A 23,306-nucleotide genomic window follows, 5' to 3' on the forward strand; every position below is an offset into this window, starting at 1 on the left:
CCTGCCTCGGCTCGGTTCACTCGCAGGTCACTGGCTGGGCACTGCCCATCTCAAGATCTGCACCAGCCACTCTCACCTTGTCTTTGCCCAAGGGCTGCTGGTTTGGAGGCCTCTCCGGAGAGCCATCACCTTCATGCTCTCCCTCCTTTCTCCACCACGTACCTCGAAAAACACTGCGTGCGTTTTATTTATGAAGTTGATTGTGTCTCCTGCTATATCCCCAGCGACCAGAACACGCCCGGCCCAGAGTAGATCAATAACTATTTGTTAGATAGGAAAAAAAAAAATCCAACTAGGGGTGAACACAGGGCACAAGGGCGGATGAGGGAGGCTGGGTCTCACCAAGGGTCTCTGGGTCCGGCCCGCCTCCCGGCTCAGCGCGCCCCAGCCCCGGGCTATCCGCTCTCCTACAGGTGGGGACCGGGGAGCGCGGGTCCGAGACCCTCTCCGCCTCGCTTCCTCGGCGCCCATCCGCCCCCGGGGGTGGGCAGGGGCGGCCACGAGGCAGAGGCGGAGGCCGGGGTGGAGGGGGCCGAGCCTCCCTCCTGGCGGGCGGGGGGCGGGCGGGGGAGGAGCTGGGGGAGGGGAGCGAGGAGGAGCGGCGGGCGCGGGAAGGGGAGCGCGGAGCAGGAGCTGCAGGGCGCTGGGAAGGCGGAGGGAGGTGCGGGATTGCGAGGGCGCGGGCCGGCAAGAGCCCCCCGGGGCGGCGGGCGGGCTGCGCCCCGAGCTCGGCGCGGGTGGCGGCGGAGGCGAGGCGACCGCAGGCTGGCAGACGCGGCGCAAGGAAGCCGGACCGGAGAGGGCGAGCCCGGTGTCCGCACCTGCGTGGCCGGGGAGCCGGTAAGCGCTCGGCGCCCAGGGCCGCCCTGGGGAAGGGTGCGTCCGCCTCTCGCCTGCTGGAGGGAGTCGGGCTAGGGAGGGGCGTCGTCCCCGGGGCCGCGGAGACCAGGGCGCCCGCGTTTTTTTTGCGGGTCCCTGAGGACCAGCCCGGACCGAGGGGAGCCCGGGACCGAGGGGTGGGCGAGGCAGCCCTCGGGGCGGCTGCGGGATGTTGGCGTGCGTCCGGGGTGCCCCGCGTGGGCGGGAGGTGCGCCCCGGGGCCGGGGGCCGCGACGCCCCCAGGTGGCCCAGGGAAGCCTAGCGCTGCCCTCTGCCGGCCAGGTCGGTGCGCGGCGCCGCGAGCCTCTTCCCAGGAGCGGAGTTGAAGGAGCGCCGGGCGTGGAGCCCCGGCTCGGGCCCTGGCTTGCTTGCTTCGTGACCTTGGGCAGGTCACTGCATCCTGCACTAACAAACTGGCCTTGGCCACTTACTAGCTGCGTGACCCCCAGAACTCCCTGCAGCTCTCTGAGCCTTGGTTTCCTCTCCTATGAGATGGGGGTAAGACCCCCCCACCCCCACCCCCACCCCCCGGCCCGGCTTGCTGTGCGCATCAAATGGGATCAGTAGTCCCTTTGCTCTGACTTGTAGGAGCGACCTTCCAATCTCTACCTCGGAATCAGCTTCCGGTGTTTTCTAGTCCCGCACACAGTGAGCGTGCCTGCTCTCCTCTGCACGTGCAGTCGTTAGCTGGGGCGTCAGCCCCCCTCACAAGGACAGTGAGGGACCCTCGATGCCAACAACAAGCCAGGCCCTTTGGGAGGCTTTGCGTCCTGCCAGCAGGAAGGGAGACGTGAGTGGGCTTTGTCATGGAGGCATCAAGGAAGCCAGGACTTGGAGGGTGGCACTGGGGGGGTGGGGTCAGGCTGGCCGGACATGACTGGCAGGGGCGGGGGCCTCCCCTCTCCTCCTCACAGCACCAGAAGCACCAAGGTCAGCTTGGAGGGAAGGTGGAGGTGGGTCCACCGGGCCGCCCCCGCCCCTCTCTCTGGGGCCTGAGCTTTGTGGCAAGGGGGCTGTGAATGTGAGCAGAAGCACGGATTCTCAGAGCTTGGTGTTCCCAGCCCTGAGGAGTCCCGCACACTGCCCCGCTGGCTGCCATCAGAGGCCCGCGGGGGCAGGGCAGTGTCTTCCAGGAAGCTGACCTCAGCCGACGCCGCATCTGTTACCGGCTCTCCCAGCCACAGGCGGCGCCGTGGACCGCGTGTCCTCCGGAGAGGCTCAGTTCCCTTGGCGCCTGCAACTTAAGGCCGCGTGCCTGTCCCTCTGTCTGTGGGTGTTTTGCAGGCTCGTTCTCCTTTCTGCAGCCCTTGACCTCTGTCCTCCCGTGGTCCGCACTCTGGGGAGCGGGGCTCCGCTCCACTGCCTGTAGTTACTACCCCATGCACGTGACTCACGCATTCACGGCTCCAGCCCAGATCGCTTCTGGGGCTGTTAACCCATCTGTTCACTGCCAGCCTGGCACTGTGCGGGCCCTGAGGATACCGCGGTGAGCTAGTGGCGGGACAAGAAGCAAACAAGCAGAAAAGATCAGGTGGGCTAAAATGTACGAAAGCCATGGAGACAGCATCGGACACGAGAGCTCTCTGATGTAGGCTGCTCAGAGCTGTGCCACGTGGGAGACACTTGGAGGGGGCAGCTGGTAGGAGGTGAGGTTAGAGAGGTGGCAGGGTGAGGACAGATCCTGTAGGGCCTGAGGGTTTTTCTCTGAGTGAGGTGGAAGCCACTGGGGAGCTGTAACTGGGCAAGGGAGCGCTGCCGTCTCGTCTCGCCCGGGCCCTTGGAAGAGCATTGATGGTGGAGGAACTGCCCAGGGCTCGGGCTCTGGAGTGGGGAAGGAATGGTACCTCTTCAAGGAGCTTCCCGCCTCGAGCAATACGAATCTGGAGTCAGCATTTCTAGAAGAGAGATTTTGTGTCTGGTTGACCAGGGAAGGCTGCCTGGAGGAAGCAGCGTTTGCTAAGGACCTCAGAAAGCAGAGAGAGGATTGCCATGGATAGGTGTAAGGTGGAATGGGGGAGACCACAGTTCCACTCAGAGGGAGCGACACCAATGCCCCGGGTATGAGAAGAGGAGACAGAACCTGCAGGGGAGGCAGGTCTGGGCTGCGAACAGCAAGATCCTAGACTCTGTCACTTACTTGTTGTGAGTCTCAGCTTCCTCATTCTTGTTGTAAAATTACTGGGGAAATGCTGGGGAGGAGAGCGGGGGAGAATTCCAGGTGTTGGGGGTGGGGTGAGGAAAAGCAGGAGGAAGGCTGGCATGGGGGAGGAGGAGGGGGCTCCCTTGGGCTTGAAGCCCCTGTGGGACATCCAGGAGGGATGACCCGAGGACATCTAGGGTCAGAGGTACAGAGAGGGGGGTCAAAGAATGGTAAAACTGTCACATTCTCCCATTCATCCTCTGGGTATGTCTTTATCGAACACCTGCAGGTGCAAAGCCCAGATAACCAGCTGTGAACCACCCTGGGCCCCTGCCCCAGGAAAGTAGCATCAATGTGGGAGAGACCCCCAGGCCCTGGACGGCTGGGTGGCGTGAGATATGTAGCACAAATCACGGACGTTGGCCCTGGGGAGGGAGGCTGGACCTGCTTGGGTGGAAGGAGTAGGACAAGTTCCTGTAGAGAGGAGACTGTTGAACTTGAAGTTGGAATTGGTGGTGTGGCTGAGAGTGCCAAGTCTCCTGACACACGTGTCCCTCCCCTCTGGAACTCAAGTCCAGCAGGGAGACAGGTGGCCGGCAAGTGGCCCGGACCTGGGGAGTCCTGTGTGAAGTGTAGACAAGAACCCTGCACCAACGCCGAGTAAGGAGTGAGCAGTTTGACTCTGAGGGGCAGGGACACCTGCAGGGGGCTGAGAGCAGGAAGAAAGGGCCTTCCAAGTGGAGGGAATAGCCGCGGGGACTCAGAGAAGGGGGGGGGGGACGCAGCCTCGCTGTAGGCAGAGGACTCCTGGCGGTGGGGGAGGGGAGGGTGCTGAATCCCGGTGCACAGGAGGAAGAGAGGACAGAGCTGAACTGGTGGTCCCTGGGTGGGCAAACTCCAGGAAGCGTCTCACAGGAAGCGTTCTTTCTCCAAGCCTCGGTCCCAGGCAGCAGGTGTCCCTGCGCCTCCCGAGCCGCTGCTCTCTTCTGCCCAGTGCTCAGCTGTAGTGCCACTCTCAGCGTGGGACCTCAGGGGCCCAGCGGTCACCTGCCCCCCTGCTTTCCCACGGCTCCCCGCTCTGCTGTCATCCTCGTGTGCACCTGTGGTCCCGGGTTCCAGCGGTGTTTGTCCAGGGCCTCTGTAAGCCGCCCTAACAGCAGAGTCTACGTCCGTGCTGCTCCTGCCAATGGGCAGCAGGCCTGGAGGAAACAGTGAATGAAGGAGGAGACAGACTCAGAGAGGTTGAGTAACTTGCCCAAGGTCACAGAGCTAGCACATGGCAAAGCAGGGAAGCAAGTCCCGTCTGCCTGACCCCACAGCTCAGCCTAACTCCGAAGCTTGTGCTCTCTGTCTGAATCACGGCCGTACTGTAGCTCCCAGCAGGGAAAGCAGATGGCGAATGGTGGGTTTGGATCCTGTAAACACTAACAAACTCAGCCTTTGATTTCTAGGAAATGGATTCCTGTTGCTAGGGCCTGGAGAAGACGGCTTCTCCTCTCTCCTGGATGTGATTTTACCCATCAGCTCAGGTGCAGCGTGTGGGGGAGGGGGAGGCGGGCAGGCTGGGCCCCGGGGCCAGAGGACAAAGCTCTAGGCTTCTTGCAGAGTGTGGTAGCCCTGCCAGTCTGCCCCCAGGAATACGCCTGTGGTGTGAAAACTCCGATAGGAGGTCGCGGGAGACTTGAAAATGCCAAAAGCACATGGCGTGCAGTGGCCGTGAGAGCTGCTGTCTGGCCTTAATCTCCAATTCCTGCTGCAAGTGGGAGGCAGTAGAAGGAGAGGAACTCTGAACACTTGGTCTCTGCCCCTAACTCCCTGGGTGATGTTGGGCCAGTGTCTTACCCTCTCTGAGCCCATCGCCCTGTGAGCACTAGAGGGAGTTGGACTAGGTGACTCCTAAGGGTCCTGCCCACCCCAATACTCAGATCCATCCTGAATTGCAGGGCTGATGTTACTGTCACCCTTTGCACTACTTCTCAGTGTGCTCCCTGGAACAGGGGTGGCAGCACCACCCAGCAGCTTGTCAGAAATGCAGAATCTCAGGTGCTGGTCCAGACGCACAGAATCTGAGTGTGTATTAAACCAAAATCTATCCGAGAGGCAGAGAGAGAGCCCCTGTCTGCTGGTTCACTCCCTTAATGCCTGTGACAGCAGGGCCAAAGTCGCAGCCCAGAAGTCTCCCACGTGGGCGGCAGGGACCCAATCCCTTGAGGCCCAGCGCATCAGCAGGAAGCTGGGGTCAGGAGCCAGATGTGGGTACCGGACCTGGGCACTCTGATATGGGTGGGATGTGAACATCGTAAGTGCTAGGCCAAAAGCCCGCCCCTGCATTTTTGGTACGGTACCTGGGTAAGGCACGAGCGCATTCCAGTGTCAGAGGCGCTGCCATGGTCACTCCCCCACTCCCTTTCCTGAGGGCTGTGCTGGGTGCTCAGTGGTGGCGTGGATTCACCCTCCTGTCCCCAGGCCTGGCAGAGAGAGGTCCCATTCAGGTGAGAGGCACAGAGCCCGGCACATAACAGATGCCCAGTCAGAGCTCTCAAACGTGTGTGGGGCAAGCACCTGTGGGAAGAGGAAGGCGTGGAACTGATTCCCGGCGCCTCGTGGGAGTGGGGCCGCAGGGAGTCGGCTGAGCCCAGGTTCCAGGTCTCGAGCTCTGGGGCCTTAGCCCAGCCGTCTCCCTGAGCCTCAGTTTCGGCCTCTGAAAAATGGGAATAGTGATTACAGGACAGGCTTCAGAGCGTGGTGGTTAGACTTCGGTGAGTTGGTATAGGAGCTGACAGTGGTGCCCGGCACACAGTAAGGTGTCCGTAAATATTGGCCGGTACCTTCCTGCTGCTGCTTTTCCAGCCTTGCCAATCCCTGGTCGGCCTGGTTCCCTGAGGTCCCCATCCTTCTCCGTCAAGCCGAGTTCCCTGAGACTGAGTCCCAAAGTGACCCCTAGGGGGCGATGTTACCCCTGCTGAGAACCACTGTTTTGTTTGTTTTTAAGATTTATTTATTCATTTGAAAGGCAGAGTTACAGAGAGGCAGGGAGAGAGAGGTCTTCCATCTACTGGTTTACTTCCCAGATGGCCGCAATGGCGAAGCCAGGAGCTTTTTCTGGGTCTCCCACGCGAGTGCAGGAGCCCAAAGGCAAGACTTGGGCCATCTTCTACTGCCTTCCCAGGCCACAGCAGAGAGCTGGATGAGTAGTGGAGCAGCTGGGACTTGAACCTGTGCCCATATGGGATGCCTGCACTGCAGGCTACGCCACAGCACTGGCCCCAAACCACTGGTTCTAAGGCAGTGCCATTGAAAATAGAATGTGGCAAATGTCATTTTTAGGTTTAGAAAATGTAGAAGTAGCCAAGTTTAAAAAAGGTGAAATTAATTTTAATTGTGTATTTTATTCACCATAGATCCAAAAGTTTGTTTCAGTGTGATAGGAAAACTTAAGCTATTTTACATTCTGTTTGTTTCACATCCGGTGTGCATTTGACATTGACATTACCTGTCAGCGGCTACATTTCCAGTGCTCATTGGCTGCATGTAGTGGCTACTGTCCAGTTAGTTTCTCAGCCCTTGTCAGTCCCAGTTGTGCAGTGTCTTAACTGTGTGGCCTTGAGCTAGTCATTTACCTCTCTGGATGTCAGTTCATTCACCTGTAAACTGGGTATACTAATTACACCCTAAAGGAGTGGTATGAAGGGCAGATGGCAAGAACTTTTTGCCCACTTTTCTGCAAACAAAGGAGAATCCAATGAGTTGTTAACTACAAAGCTCTTGACTTTTAAAATTTTAATTAATTTAATTAATTGGTTTTTTGGAAAGACAGAGCTCCTATCCGCTGGTTCACTCTCCAGATGCCACCAATGGCTGAGACTGGGCTGAGCAGGAGCCAGAAACTCACTCCAGGTGTCCCATGAGGGTGGCAGGAACCCAGTTACTTAAGCTATCACTGCTGTCTCTGGGGATCTGAACAAAAGCTGGAGTCAAGAGCCAGAGCCAGGGCCCACCGTGGTGGTGTGGTGGACTACGCCTCAGCCTGCAGCACTGGCATCCCAGGTGGACCCCGGTTTGAGACTTGGCTGCTCCACTTCTGATCCAGCTCCCTGCTGATGTGCCTGGGAAAGCACTGCAAGTGCTTGGGTCCCTGCATCCTTGTGAGAGACCCGGACGAAGCTCGAGCTCCTGGCTTCAGATCATCCCAGCTCTGGCCATTGCAGCCATTTGGGGGAGTGAACCAGCAGATGGAAGACCTCGCTCTCTCTGTCAAGCAAAATAAATAAGTCTTAAAATTAAAATAAATAAATAAATAAAGAGCCAAAGCCAGAGCACGGAGTAGAAGCCACATTCTGATGTGGGACTTAGGAGCCTTTCCTGGGATCCTAACAGATAGACCAGGAGCTCACGCTGCGGTGCAGTGGGTTAAGCTCCCACCTGGGACACCAAGAACAATTTAATTAATTAAGTTGTGCTTACCTGAAAGGCAGAAAGACAGTGACAGACGCAGCTCTCCCCACTGCTGGTTCACTCCCCAAAGGCCTGCAACCGTCAGCTGGACGAGGCTGAAGACAGGAGCCAGGAACTCAACCTGGGTCTCCCACTGGGTGGCAGGGACCCAAGTACTTGAGCCATCACTTGCTGCCTCCCAGGGTGCACGTTAGCAGGAAGCTGGAATTGGAAGTGGAGCCGAGACTTGAACCCAAGCATTCCCATATGGGATGTCCCAAGTGGCAGCTTAACCGCTATACCGAGCGCCTAATCCGGGACTCCTGCCCGTTAACAGCGTGGCTGGTTGCTGATGGTGGTCTCTTGCCTGCTGGAAGCTTGCAGTGACCCCGTGCAAGGCTGAGAGCAGGCAGGGTGAGTCCTCATTCTAATAGATAACCAGAGGGTCAGCGATGAAGATAGCCAGAGACCATCCGGGCGAGACGTTCTCTAATCCAGCTGCACCTGAGAAACACTTGGGTTTCTTACAATTACAGGGCCTGGGTTCTACCCCCGGGGAGAGGCATGGTTAAGGCCTGGACAGCTGTATATTTTTAAAGCAGTTTTGTACTTTTTAGAGCGCCCCTTGGTGAGTCAGATGCTCACCCAGAGAAACTCTGATTGGTCCAGCTATCTCATTATGCAGGTTGGGGGAAGCAGAGGGCTGGCCACAGAGCCAGGCCAAAGCCAGGGACACCTGGCCCTCAGGTTGGTGCTCTGCCTTCAGGATCGATCCTCCATAGTTATTGGGACCTTGCATACACTCATGTGTCTGTCTTTTGCCCTGGGCCAGGTGTCAGGGTCCCGGCTTGTGGGATGAGAGTGGCCCAGTGACAGTCTGGTGTGGTAAGGGCTATGGCGCATTGGCCGGCACCGCGGCTCAATAGGCTAATCCTCCACCTAGCGGCGCCGGCACACCGGGTTCTAGTCCCGGTTGGGGCGCCGGATTCTGTCCCGGTTGCCCCTCTTCCAGGCCAGCTCTCTGCTGTGGCCCGGGAGTGCAGTGGAGGATGGCCCAAGTCCTTGGGCCCTGCACTCACATGGGAGACCAGGATAAGCACCTGGCTCCTGCCTTCGGATCAGCGCGATGCGCTGGCCACAGCACGCCAGCCACGGCGGCCATTGGAGGGTGAACCAACGGCAAAAGGAAGATGTTTCTCTCTGTCTCTCTCTCACTGTCCACTCTGCCTGTCAGGAAAAAAAAAAGTAAAAGGGCTGTGGTGCAGGGCATGCAGGAGAGGGGGCCTGAGCTGGGCTGGGCTGGAGGAGGGGACAGAAGGCCCCCCTGGGGAGACCACAGAGCCTGTTACTGAGGGGGGCTTGGAATCCAGTGGCCAGAGGGTGGGCGTGGGGGAGGATAATGTCCAGGCAGGGGCTGCCGCAGGGACAGTGGGTCAGGAGGAAACAACCCTGGAGCCTGGAGATGGCAGCAACCAGGCGGCTTGGGGCTGCCAGCGTGTGAAGGTCACGGCCACCTGCGTCAGGACATGGCGCTGGAGGGGGAGGCGAGACCAGCTCATGAAGCGGCTCTTAGAGTGAGCCCTGAAGCTGGACTTGGTTCCAGGAGCAGTGGGAGCCACTGGAGGATATTCAGGGAGGGCCAGGGCCCGGCGTTTAGTTGAAAGGAAGGTCTGGGCTGTGATTTAGTTAAGAGAATGGAGCAGGAGTGGGTGGTCATTTAGGCCAGGGAGGACGGTCTCACGTCCCCAGCAGGACAGTGGTAGCTGTGGTAGCCCTGGGAGAGGGAAGAAGAGCCGAGGCAGAGTTGGGTTTCAGCAGCAGAAATGAGAGAATGAGCATCAGTGGCCTATTGCTGTGTGATAAGCCACGCTTCCACTGGGTAGATTGAAACAAGAGCGGTGGAGCGGGTTGAGTTGCTGTCTGGGACGCCTGTGTTATATATTGACCCTGGCTCAAGTCCTGGGTACCCCTTCTTTTATTTTAAGATTTATTTTATTTAAAAAAAAAACATTTATTTTATTTATTTGAAAGACAGAGCTACAGAGAGAGGCAGAGACAGAGAGGTCTTCCATCCGATGGTTCACTCCCCAGATGGCCACAATGGCTGGAACTGCACTAATCTGGAGCCAGGAGTTTCTTCCCGGTCTCCCACGCGGGTGCAGGGGCCCAAGCACTTGGGCCATCCTCCACTGCTTTCCCAGGCCATAGCAGAGAGCTGGATTGGAAGAGGAGCAGCCAGGACTAGAACCAGCACCCATAAGGGATGCTGGTGCTTCAGGCCAGGGCTTTAACCCACTGCGCCACAGCGCCGGCCCCAAGATATATTTTATTTTTTGAAAGGCAGAGTTACACAGAGAGAGAGAGAGAGAGAGAAATCTTCCATCTGCTGGTTCACTCCCCAAATGGTCACCTCAGCCAGGACTGGGCCAGGCTGAAGCCAAAAGCCAGAAACTCTATCCAGGTCTCCCACCTGGGTGCAGAGGCCCAAGCACTTGGGCCATCTTCTGCTACTTTCCAAGGCACATTAGCAGGGAGGTGGGTCGGAAGTGGAGCAGCTGGGACAGGAACTGACATATGGGATTCCAGCACTGCAGGTGGCGGTTTAACCTGTTAGACCACAACGCCCGCCCCCTGCTACCCCTTCTAATCCAGCTTCCTGCTAATGCACACTCTGGGAAGCAGAGGATGATGGTCAAATACTTGTGTTCCTGCCACTCATGTGGGAGGCCCCAATGGAGTTCCAGGCTCCAGGGTCTGGCCTGGCTGAACCCCAGCTGTTGTGGACATTTGGGGAGTAAATCAGTGGATGCGCTGGCCCCAGCTGTAGCTATCATTTATGGAGCACTTACTGTATACCTGTATGCACTTCCTACCAGCTCAGTCAGTGGTTACATCTGTCCCCACATGCCCGGTACTGTCCCACATGAACTGAATTCGGAGAAGTTGAATAATGAGCTGTGACCAGTGGGACTGGTGCCTAAAGGCTCTTGGGCGCTTGGCCACTGATCTTTTTTGGGCAGTAGGAGGTCAAATTTTTATAAGAGCAACAGTGCCCAAACCCAGGTGATGGATTTTCACAAAGTGAGAGCCCCAGCTCCAGGACAGAACACGCCCTGCACCCCGAGGCCCCCTCATGTTCCCTGTCATCACGGCACCTCCTCCCTCAAGGCCAGCACCCTAGCCTGGTTTCCATCAGTGTAGGTCAGCCTGTTCTGAACGTTCTGAGGTTTGAATGACACGCGGTGTCTGGCTTCTGCTCAGTGTTACATGAGTCCCCGCGTGGGTGTGTGGGGCTGGGGCTCCTGCTCCCTGACGTACAGTGTTCCGCTTGCCATGGCTGTCTGCGCCTCCACTGCTGTTTGTGGGCAAGGTTTCTGGCTTGGGGCTGTTGTGGATAGCGCTGCTGGAACAATCCCTGCGTGCGTCTTTGGGTGGACAAACGTGCACATCTTTGTTGAGAGAACTAGTGGAAGAGCTGTGTCAGAAGTTTGGCTGCTTTTTTGGTTAATGTTTATTTTTAAATTTTACTTTCGAGTCTGCGTTGTGGTATAGTGGGTGAAGCCGCCATTTGTGACACTGGCATCCCATATGGGTGCAGGTTCAAGACCTGGATTCACTTCTGATCCAGCTCCCTGCTAATAGCCTGGAAAAAGCAGTGGAAGATGGCCCCTGCTACCCACGTGGGAGAGTAGACCTGGCCCCACCCCAGGCATTGTGGCCATCTGGGGAGTGAACCAGTGGATGAAAGATCTCTCTACCTCTCCCTCTCTCTATATAACTCTTTCAAATAAATAAAATATTTATTTAAACATATCCTGATTGCACTTACGAGTTTGAAAAATAAATTTTATTTTCATCTACTTGAAGGGAAGAGCAACAGAGAGGAGTGTTCCATCTGCTGATTCCATCTCCAAGTGCCCCCAACAGCTAGGAGCCGGAACTCCATCTGGGTCTCCCACACGGGGAGCAGGTGCCCAAGCACTTGAATCATCATCTGTTGCTTCCCAGGATGCATTAGCAGGAAGCTGGACTGGAAGCAAAGTAGCCAGGACTCCAGCCGCCATTCTGGTAAAGGATGCTGGCGTCCCAGGCAGCGGCTGAGCCCAGCAAGCCACAACGCCCACTCTTTGGCTTCTTTTTATTTTCTGCATTTCCCAGATTTTATAATTAGAGAATGTGAGATGCAAAACTGATTTGCTTGCATTTCAAAGATACTGATTGGATTGGAAAGCTTGCATTGAGAGAGAAAGCAGGAGAGACGTGGGCACCGCCCCCGTCCCCTCTCTGAGAACTTTTCCGTCTTCTTCACATACATTACACTTAACCCTCATGACATGCCTGGCGACCGTCCTGGGTACTGTGATTGCACAGAAGCTGAGGCTGTAGGGAGGTCCCGTGCAGGAGCGAGGATGGGAAGAGACAGCAGTGATGGAGGCATTTTAGAAAATACTATGCAGCCTCCTGTCTCCACTGATTTCCCGTCTAGGCTCACTCATCCGTTGCAGCCAGCTTCTAGAGGCACGAATTCCTCTGTGGGGGATTTATTCTCCTGCAACAAATCTTTGATCACAGAGTCTGGGATTTTTTCCCTCTAAGGGATGAGCCCGGCTTCTGCGCACACATTAAGCCCATGCTTCCTCTTTTGTTTCTGGCGAGGTTTTATGGCTCAGTTAAAGACCCCTTTCAGAAAGGGGAGGCCATGATCTTCCTGCAAGCTGAATGAGCCCTGGGTAGGAAGCTTAGGCTAAAAGGGATTAAAAAGAACGCCTGCGGTGTGCCAGCCCCTGTGCTGGGGTTAACCTGACTTCACAGGGACACACTGGGGCCCTGGGAGAAAGGCCTTGTTGCCCCAATTTACAGATGAAGGAGAGCTCCGGAGGGGGAAGGACTCGCCTGCACCCCACAGTGGGGGTTCTTTGGGAAGGAACTGAAATTCCTTTGTCTTCTTATTGCTCAGGGCCTGTCCACGTGAACTGGCTCAGCTGGGACAGATGAGTGGGGAGAAATGAGGGTTCCTGGGTAGAAATCACCCGTGGACACACAAGGAGGGGAAAGTGGGGGCCAGGAGGAGAGGCTCCTTCCTTCCTTCCTTCCTTCCTTCCTTCCTTCCTGGGGCGGGGCGGGGGGGTTCCTTTGGCTGCTCCACTCTCCTGCAGATCTCTGTGGATCCGTTCTCTTGTTCACTTGTAGCTTTTCTTTCTTTTAAGATTTATTTATTTATTTGAGAGGCATGAGGGGGGGGGGTCTTCCATCCACTGGTTCACTCCCCAATTGGCCGCAATGGCCGGAGCTGCGCTGATCAGAAGCCAGGAGCTTCCTCTGGGTCTCCCATGTGGGTGCAGGGGCCCAAGGACTTGGGCCATCTTCTACCGCTTTCCAGGCCATAGCAGAGAGCTGGATCGGAAGTGGAGCAGCCGGGACTTGAACCTACACTCCTACACGATACCAGTACTGCAGGCAGCAGCTTTACCCGCTATGCCACAGCGCCAGCCCTGCACTTTTCTGCTTTTCTGCTTGCTAAACCTTGCCTGGATTTGGTCTTGGGTGCAGGCTAACTCCAGCTTCAGGATAATTGGCTTCTGGAGTGCTTTTCCTCCATCTTCTGTTTGGCTCCATATCCAGTCTCTGATTGGCTCATTTTGGGTCACATGTTTACCCTGGTCCAATCAGCTGTGTCAGAGTGGTCTCTGTGGAGACTGATTGGGCCTCAGGTCCGTCTGTCTGTGCTTCCCTTCCCACCCTTCTGCAGAGGTGGCAAAGCGGGGGCGGGGGTGGGGATGGGGGGTGGGAGAGGCACAGTGTCCTTGGAGTCCAGGGGACACTGTTGAGCTGGGAAGAGGCTGAGGAAAGCATTTGCTCCCAGGACTGTGGATGGGCAAGGAGGAAGCTCTCGGGTGTGGCTGGAGTTCCAACAGGGGCAGACACCGCGTACTGGAATGCACAGGGATGCCTGGTTTCCGGGGAGGGAGCTGACCTTGCTGTCTGGAGGTCTGAATTTGCTTGGACGCATCACAGAAACCAGAGAGGCCACATTTGTGGTCGCCATTTACGGCTGAGCTGTTGGTATTTGTGACCTTATCCACTTTCCCCCTATTCCTCTGAGATGTGGACTATGATGTCCATCGCGGAGTCTGTCCAGGCCCAGAGAGAGCGAGTGACTGGCCGAGTGGCCACGTTGAGAAGGTGAAGCCATGGAGGTTGGGCCTGAGAATGGTGCTTCCAGCCACCGCCTGCACCATTGAATCATTACGACGTTTGTTCCGGATGCTGCCGCACAGCACGTGATCTTCTACGATATTTATTTGAGGGGCAGAGAAAGAGAGGGAGGGCGCGCATGTGCTGGTTCAGTCCTCAGATGCTTGCGATGGCTGGGCTGGGAGGTGAGAGCTGGGAACGCTAAATCTAGGTCTCCCATGTGAGTGGCAGGAGGCCAAGTGCTTGAGGCATCGCCACTGCCTCCTAGGATCTGCATTACCAGGAAGCTGGAGTCAGGAGTCGGAGCCAAGTGTGGAACCCGTGCTCTCCAGTGCAGGACACAGACATCTTAATTCCTAAGCTAAATGCCAGCCCCACATGGCTTTATGGGAGCTACTCAAGACCCCTTTGGGGCAGCAGAGCCAAGCTTATGCTTCCACTTTATTAAAGAAGAAACTGAGATTCTAAAAGTAATCAGGATTTATTCCAGGCTACCCAGTTGGTCAGTGGCAGAGCTGGGACCGGAATCCAGACCTTCTGGACTGAAATGTATCAATAGGTATGAACTTGGCAATATGATATTACTGGTAGTATTTTTTTAATGGAGGAAAGGAAACTCCAATTTTTAAGAATTTTTTGAAGATTTGTTTATTTCTTTGAGAGCCAGAGTTACAGAGAGAGGGAGAGACAGAGAGAGAGAGAGAGGTCTTCCATCTGTTGGTTCACTCCCCAGTGGCTGCAATGGCTGGGTTGATCCAGAACAATGGAGCTGGGAGCTTCTTCCAGGTCTCCCATGTAGGTGCAGAGGACCAAGGACTTGGGCCATCTTCCACTGCTTTCCCAGGCCATAGCAGAGAGCTGGATTGGAAGTGGAGCAGCTGGGACTAGAACCAGTGTTCATATGGGATGCCAGCACTCAGTCTGAGGCTTAATCTATTAGGCCACAGCACTGGCCCCAGTACAGTTCCTTTTAAAGAAAAATATAGGGGCCAGCACTGTGGCGTAGTGAGTAAGGCCACTGCTTGCCTGCAGTGCTGGCATTCCATATGGGTGCCAGTTCGAGTCCCAGCTGCTCCACTTCCAATCTAGCTCTCTGCTATGGCCTGGGAAAGTACTGGAAGAAGTCTGAAGTCCTTGGGTCCCTGTACCCACGTGGGAAACCTGGAAGAAGCTCCTGGCTTCTGGGTTCTGATCTGCCCAGCTCCGGCTGTTGCAGCCAATGGGAGAGTGAACCAGCGGATGGAAGACCTCTCTCTCTGCCTCTGCCTCTCTGTAACTCTGCCTTTCAAATAAATAAATAAATCTTTTAAAAAATACAAATATATCATTCCTTACAAAAGAGTTTATGTGTGTGTATATATATACATATATATGTTTATATGATGGTGTATTTTTAGACCATCACTGAGGCAGGTGATTAAGGTTTGAGGCAGTTGATTAAGTCTCTGCTTGGGACACCCGCATCCTACATAGGAGTGCCTGGCTCTGGTCCTGGTTACTCTGCACTTCCAGTCAAGCTCCCTACTTGTACACCCTGAGAGGCAGCAGGTGACGGCTCGAGTGCTTGGGTCCCTGCCACCTACATTGAGACCCAGATTGAATTCTAGGTTTCTGGCTTCATCCTGGCCCAGCCCTGGCTATTGGTGGGTATTTGGGGAGTGAACCAGGGGATGGAAGCTCTCTCAACCTTTCAAATAAAATGAAAAAAAAAAAAATTAAAAAGAAAAAAAATAAAAGATCCAGCCCAGCCTTCCTGACCAAGGCCGTGTACCCTGTCTCGGTCCTTCTTCCCAGATGTCGCCGAGGGGCAGGGAGGGCTTGCTCACCCACCAGCCTCCCCGAGCCCACGCCTGCCACTGGAATGAGGTCACTGGAATGTCTTGGAACCATGAGTGCATGGGGCTGTGGGAGCCGCGCAGCAGCCTGCCGTGGGAATGACGGCACCTCCCGCGCCCGGCCGTCTGCAGCGAAGAACATTGCCAACAGTGAGGCTGTCACATTTTCCGTGTGAACCCAAGTGGGAGGATCCTTCAGCAGTGGCTTCTGGGGTTGGAGCCTGGGGCAGGTGGGGGCAGGAGGGGTTCCCGACTGGCTTCATTCCTGGAAACTCATGTGCCTTGAGGCTTTTTGTCCTGAATTGAGGCTTGGTGGAGAAGGCAGAAGTGTCAACAGCTCCAGACCCGGTTCTTCCACTTCCAGCCCGGTGACCTTTGGCAGGTGACATCACCTCTCTGTGCCTCTGCTGGCCCATTTGTAAGTGGAGGGCCATGCTGCCCACTTCACAGTTTGGGTGACTCTTAGCCGAGGGTTGGCTCAGTGCCTGGGACATAGCAGGAGCTCCACGAAAGACGCTATAATAACATCCTTCCAGCCCGGGTGTGTGTGTTGCAGCTGGTGGCGTAGATCGGTTTCCGTCCGTGGTGGTTGTCTCTCCTCCTCCCAGCAGATGGAGAGCCTGCAAGCCGAGGGAGTGGGAGGGAGCTGCCCTGTTGCAGTTGAACTTCTTAATGTTTTCAAAAATCAGTAAACCGGGGTGAGCTGTGGCGCAGTGGGTTAAGCCACCACTTGGGACCCCTGCATCCTGTATCTGTCTCTGGGTTGCACTCTTGCCTCTTCTGATCCAGCTACTTGCTAACATAAGCTCTGGGAGGCAGCAGATGATGGCTCAGGTCCCTGGGTGCCTGCCAGAGACCTGGACTGAGTTCCCAGCTCCTGGCTTTGGCCTGGCTCTGGCCTGGCCCAGCCCAAGCTGAGTGAACCAACAGTTGGGAGATTCTCCCTCTCTCTCTCTCTGCCGCTCTGTGTTTCAAACAAATAAATATGTCTCTTAAAAATAAATAAAAATCAGTCAATCAACAGACACAGACTGATCCTGCTTGAGAAAGCCATGAGCTGAGCTGTGGGGGAGGGGAGTGAGATGCTAATGATTCCTTCTCAGCTTTTTAAAAAAAAGATTTTATTTATTTGAGAGGTAGAGTTACAGACAGAGAAAAGGAAACAGAGAGAAAGGTCTTCCATCTGCTGGTTCATCCCTCAAATGGCTGCCAACAGCTGGAGCTGGGCCAATCCAAAGCCGGGAGCCAGGAGCTTCTCCCAGGTCTCCCACATGGGTATAAGGGCCCAAGCACTGGAGCCATCTTCCACTGCTTTCCCAGGCCATCAGCAGAGAGCTGGATCGGAAGAGGAGCAGCCAGTCCTGAAGCGGCATCCATATGGGATGCTGGCACTGCAGGCAGAGGCTTAGCCCACTATGCCAGAGCACCGGCCCTCATCTCAGCTTTTTTATTCTATGCCATGAGTTTGCCTGGCCTGGTGCGCTGGAAGCTTTGTGGCAGCCTTAGGGAGCCATATTTGGAGGAAGAAATCCAAGACTCAGAAAAGGGAAAACATTTGCCCCGCGTCTTACACAGGGGGCTGGGATTTAGCAGAGATTGGAGAACAGATTGCCCCAGGCCGGGCCAAGCTCTCCCTTGGGCCCTGCTGCCTCCCACTCCTGGCACCTGTCCTGTCCTGGGCCTGAGCCCCTCGGGCCTCTCTGCCCTCCACCCTCCAGCCAGCGGACCTTGCCCTCCTCTGACCTGGCCTTGTACCTCCAGGCCTTTTGCTTTTGCCTCCCCAGCCTCCCCAGGAATGCCTTCCCACATTTGATCATCAAATACTTCCCTTCACGTAGCTGCTGAATGGAACAAGATGCAGCCCATAAGAATACTGCAGGGGTCAGGCATTTGCCATGGCGGTTAAGACACTGCTTGGGGCGCCTGCCTCGCAAATCAGAGTGCCTGGCTCTGGTACCAGCTCCCCCGCTTCCAGGTCCAACTTTCCACTAACACAGCAGATGCTGCCTCAAATACTTGGGTCCCTGCCACCCATGTGAGAGACCTAGATTGAGTGCCAGCTCCTGACTTCAGGCTGGGGCACATCCTGGCTTTCGCAGGCATTTGGGGAGTGAACCAGCAAGTGGCAGATCTGCCTCTGTCTCTTAAATGAAAATGTGTAATAAATAAGAAATGTTTAAGAGACTAGCGCTTAAGAAAAAAGAATGATGTGAGAGTGACTGATGGAACATTGTTCACAATATGACATTGAAACAAATTCATACACGTGCAACGACCACACTTTTGAAAAAGTGGGTGTGTGTAGATGCTGCCTTGGCAGCTCCATCCCAGGTCCCCGGAGCTGCGCATCTCCCTCCCCTGCCAAGCTGAGTGGTCCGATGGCCAGATCTGTTTGCTGAGTTAACTTGGAAAAAACCAAATGAATCATAGGGATTCCTGGTGGTGTTGAGCATTTCATGCAAGGCAGGGGGAGAGAGGGTGGGAACAGAGATGGACTCAGGGGTCTGGGCATCTTCTTCTTTTTTATTTTTTTCAAAGATTTATGTATTTATTTGAAAGGCAGAATTACAGAGAGGCAGAGGCAGAGAGAGAGAGAGAGGTCTTCCATGTGCTGGTTCACTCCCCAGATGGCTGCAATGGCTGGAACTGAGCCAATCAGGAGCCAGGAGCCAGCAGCATCTTCTGGGTCTCCCACACGGGTGCAGGGGTCCAAGCACTTGGGCCATCCTCCACTGCTTTCCCAGGTAATTAGCATGGAGTGGGATTAGAAGTGGATCGCCTGGGACTCAAACCCGCGCCCATATGGGATGCTGGTGCTGCAGGTGGCGGCTTTACCTGCTTCGCCACAGCGCCGGCCCCCATGGGCATCTTCTTGACAACCCCATTATGCCTAGGGGTTACCTGCTGGGCCCTGAGGACTTCAGCTAGAGTCATGCCAGAGATGGCCTTCAGTGGCTCTGCCCTCTGCCTCTCCTCACCCTGATTATTAAAACACCAATGGCCCCAAGCCCCGGGCACCCCAAGCTTCCCCATGTCCCAAACACTTAAACTCAGAGGCCAGAGGCACACAGAGGAGAAAACAAAATGAGTCTTTCAGATTTTTTTGTGGCCACATTTCCAGTTTCCATTTGGAATGTTGAACGTTATTTTCTTTGAACATCTACCATGAAAAAAGCTCAGAGTTTGGCCATTGATTTCCTTTCTTAAGATTTATTTATTTATTTGAAAGAATTAGAGAGCAGGGGAGAGAGAGAGAGAGAGAGTGATTACATCTGCTGGTTCACTCACCAGATGGCCACAACGGCCAGCGCTGAACCAGGCTGAAGCCAGGAGCCGGGAGCTTTATCCGGGTCTCTCATGTGGGTCCAGACATTTGAGCCATTTTCTACTGCTGTTCCCAGTTGGCTGTCGATTTCTTTGCTTCACAAAATGATGATGCTTTTGTTTTCATGTGTGTGGTTTTTTGGGGTTTGGATTGTTTTGGTTTTGATGTTGAGAAAGTCCTTCATGCTCACCCGAGGAAACTTGGAAAATTCGAGTGAGTAAAAGGAAGTTCTCTCCCCTCGAGACTTCCTAGAGCCATAGTTCGGAACAATCCGGGGTTTTCTGGGTGGTTTTCTGTTTTTCTCCCGAGTGCACAGGTTGGTTGTTTCCATTGTTGCTGAATAAGTAGGAAGATGCTTTCTGCTTCTCCATTTACAGGGCTGGTTTCCTGTAACAAGCCTGCAATGCTTCCTGCAGCCCAGGGCCTTTGTCCCCTTTAGGAATTGCGGGCGTGGGGCACATCACCCTCCCTTGTTGAGATGTCAGTTCCCCAGCGCCACGGCCTGCATGAAGTCCTTTGAATCTTCCAGTTCCTTCCAGGCTTTCTGTACTATCCTTCCAGAATCTTACTCTTGGCTTTTTTTTTTTTTTTCTTTTTTAAACCCTAGAGCTTTGGAACATGTGCCCCTCTTGGTGAACTGACAGTGGTCTGTGTGTGTTGCCTGCTCCCAGCTCTTGCATTCCTCAGTCTTGGTAACCAGAATGTTCTGTGTATTCAAGCTCACAACCATCCATGGGACAGGAAGCAACGTTGAGTACCTCGTGATGCGTCAAGATGCACCTGGGAAGACGGTGAGCCCTTGACACGACTGCTGCTCTCAATCAGCGGCCACCGAAGCTCCCCGCAAGCAACCTGAATCATCTCAGATCAGGATGGGGGAAGTTTTAAAGTTCCCATTAGACACATTGATGTCCCAAGCTTTGAAAAGAGCCCAGACGCCAAAGGCCAGAATGCCAGAGCCTTGCCCACACTGGTGTGATACTCTGGCCAGCGTCTAACAGCCACTGGGCTGTACCCTCTGCTGGGCCGAGTTCCACAGCAGTGAGATGTCTTGGTATCCCTCTGACTTGGGCAGGACCTTCCACCACCTGCTGGCTGTTGCCTGCGTGTTCCTCCCATAGTCGAATCCGGAGGTCTTTCTGCTGGGGTCTGGATGGCTCTCAGCGGAGTGTTCCGGGACCACAGTCCTCCTCTGCGGGCAGGGCAGCTGTGAGAAGGAGCCACATGTGTGGGAGTGTTCCAGAAGACGGAGACACTTAGCATGTCCCCATCAAACCAGTCGGCAGAAGGCCTGCCCCAGGAGGCTGCCAACAGATCTCTGAACGCTACAGGGACCCCAGAGGCCTGGGACCCGGGGACCCTCCAGGCATTGAAGATCTCCCTGGCTGTGGTCCTTTCCATCATCACAGTGGCCACGGTCCTCTCCAACACCTTTGTCCTCACCACCATCTTGCTCACCAGGAAGCTCCACACCCCTGCCAACTATCTCATTGGTTCCCTGGCCACCACCGACCTCCTGGTTTCCATCTTGGTCATGCCCATCAGCATCGCCTATACCATCACACACACCTGGAACTTTGGCCAAGTCCTGTGTGACATCTGGGTGTCTTCTGACATCACGTGCTGCACAGCCTCCATCCTGCATCTCTGCGTCATTGCACTGGACAGGTACTGGGCCATCACGGATGCCCTGGAGTACAGTAAGCGCCGGACAGCAGGCCACGCGGCCGCCATGATCGCCGTGGTCTGGGCCATCTCCATTTGCATCTCCATCCCACCGCTCTTCTGGCGGCAAGCCAAAGCCCACGAGGAGGTGTCGGACTGCCTGGTGAACACCTCCCAGATCTCCTACACCATCTACTCCACCTGTGGGGCCTTCTACATCCCATCCGTGCTGCTCATCGTCCTGTATGGCCGCATCTACATGGCCGCCCGGAACCGCATCCTGAATCCGCCCTCCCTCTACGGGAAGCGCTTCACCACGGCCCACCTCATCACGGGCTCGGCGGGCTCCTCGCTCTGCTCCCTCAGTCCCAGCCTCGGTGAGGGCCACTCGCACTCAGCCGGCTCCCCGCTCTTTTTCAACCCCGTGAGGATCAAGCTCGCGGACAGCGTCCTGGAACGCAAGCGGATTTCCGCTGCTCGCGAGAGGAAAGCCACTAAGACACTGGGCATCATTCTGGGGGCCTTCATCGGGTGCTGGCTGCCCTTCTTCGTGGCGTCTCTGGTCCTGCCCATCTGCCGGGACTCCTGCTGGATGCCCCCGGGCCTCTTTGACTTCTTCACCTGGCTGGGCTACTTAAACTCACTCATCAATCCCATCATCTACACTGTGTTTAATGAGGATTTTCGGCAAGCATTTCAGAGAGTGATCCATTTCCGGAAAGCCTTCTAGTCGTCTCATTGGCGGTTTACCTTTTGCGTCCTGTCCGCACCCTGCTGGGGTGTCCTTTCTGGTTTTCCCGACTTGGGTTTGTTCTTGATCTCTTGGGTTCTTGGCACAAGTCACAGTTGGCTCTGTTCTTTGCCCTGTATCTTCATGACTTCTGAGCTCCAAGCCGGGTGATTTCACGTAGCACAGTATTTCCATGGCTCCTCCACTGAGTGACCCACAGGATTCCCCATTGATACAATTCAGGTGAGAAGCTGTCTGGCTCTGTAGAATAGACCTTAGGCTCCAAGGGAAGGTGTTCTGGTCTACCTGAAATTTGCATGGAGCTCAAAGCAGGGTGGGTAATTACCTGAATTGAAAGAGAACTTGGAGCCAGACGAAAGGACCTCTGATCCTTGTAGCACCTTGTTTGGGGACGAATACCTGGGGGTATTTCCCACGGAGTGCCCCTTACGTTGAATCTCTCCCCGTTGTCCATGGGGAGAGAATCAGTACTTGGGGTAACAATAATATAGAGGGGCTTGGAGAGAGATGAGAGATTCAGAAATGAGGGGCAGCCCAGTGGGACAGCTGGGCCCGATTCAGCACCCTGCACCCTTCCTTATTCTCCAGTATCCTTGCACTGTCTTAATATTCTGAAGTTCAAACCCATGGTCACGCCCATTGGAATAGATTGACAGGCTTTGGCCCTGCCAAACTGAATGGGACACCATTCTGAATTATTTTTTTAACATCTCATTCTCATTAGAGATTGTAGGATGTTGAATCTTGTCAAATAAAAAGCATGAGACCTCGCCACCAGTACAGTCTGTGGGTGCTTTCTCCCCCATCCCTGAATCTGGAGCCACTGTTCAGTTCAGCTGGTGGCACTTACAAAGCACCTGTGGAGCACATGCCAGCCCTGAGCCTGGCATAGCAGTGCAGGTCAGGTAGCATGAAGCGCTCAGGACCTGACAAGTGCTGCCAGTCTCTAGCTTGGATAAGAAGTTTCTGATTTCTCTCTGCCTCAGTATGTTTTATACACACACACACACACACACACACATATATATATAAATTAATGCAGTGTTTGACACAGGAACACTTATTTCACTTTTTAAAGATTTATTTATGTATTTGAAATGCAGAGTGACAGAGGGAGGAACAGAGAGAGAAGAGAGAGAGAGAGATCTTTCCATCAACTGGTTTGCTCCTCAAATGCCTACAACAGCCAGCTCTAGGCCAGCCCAAAACCAGGAGCCAGGAACTCCATCCTGGTCTCCCACAAACTCGAGCCATCATCTGCTGCCCTCCAAGCACATTAGCAGGAAGCTGGATTGGAAGTGGGGTAGCCAGAACTTGGACCAGGCACTCTGATATGGGATGCGGGCATCCCAAGCTGTGTGTAACCCGCTGTACCACAAGGCTTGCCCCACACTTATTATTATAGAGGTACAGGAATTGCCCTACTCAAGGTCAATCAGCAATAAAAAATAATAGCTGCTTTTTATAAAGTGCCTACGTGTTCTTGTCCATTCTTGGTCCCCACGTTAGAGATGCAGTAAAGAAACCTGGCTATGCGTACGGAAGGCTTCACAGAGAGGTGACTCCCTAAAGCCGAGCCTGTGTGGGTGAGAGGCACAGGTGATGAGGCCTCCTGGGGAAGAAGGGGCGGAGCCAAGGAGGGGAAGGTCACGGGAGGCAGAGAGAAGAGCAGGGACCCCGCCAGGGAGGCCTGGGAGAATGCAGGGCAGGAAGGTGGGGTGTCAGGAAAGGAGGGGGGCACGAGGGGGTGGTGGGGACTCCCCGGGGGGTCTGGTGCGGATCTTGTTTGTGCTGGACTTCTCAAGGGGCAGGCTCTGTACCACCTGCGTTGAACTTGGGTTCCTGGTCCCGCCCACACACACTGGGTTGGCTTTTCCGGCCTCGAGGCCGGGGTGTGCTTTTCAGACCAGCCTTGCTTGCGCTGCTTGTGATGGATGACTGCGGGGCCTCTCCTGTTCAGGATCCAGGGGTTGGTGTCTGCACCCCCACGAGGCCTCTCCCTGAGCCATGGCCTGCTCCTCGCTGCCCCCCCCCCCCCGCACCTGACACACCCTCCGCTGCCTTCCGCTCAGGCTGTGCTTG

At 55.2% G+C, this 23,306-nt stretch overlaps 1 protein-coding gene across 3 annotated transcripts; it reads left to right on the forward strand.

Moving 5' to 3' along the window:
• Positions 1-609: 609 nt before the first annotated feature.
• On the forward strand, positions 610-22,693 carry HTR1D (5-hydroxytryptamine receptor 1D). 3 transcript variants are annotated; one of them, XM_017345520.4, is made up of 2 exons: positions 610-840; positions 19,416-22,693. In XM_017345520.4, the coding sequence occupies exon 2, from the start codon at positions 20,070-20,072 to the stop codon at positions 21,201-21,203; it is 1,134 nt and encodes a 377-aa protein (XP_017201009.1). In that variant the 5' UTR covers positions 610-840; positions 19,416-20,069; the 3' UTR covers positions 21,204-22,693.
• Positions 22,694-23,306: the final 613 nt, after the last annotated feature.

The sequence above is a fragment of the Oryctolagus cuniculus genome, chromosome 7 (assembly GCF_051225735.1).
Source record: "Oryctolagus cuniculus isolate XC-2025 breed Fujian yellow rabbit chromosome 7, ASM5122573v1, whole genome shotgun sequence".
Classification (NCBI taxonomy): domain Eukaryota; kingdom Metazoa; phylum Chordata; class Mammalia; order Lagomorpha; family Leporidae; genus Oryctolagus; species Oryctolagus cuniculus.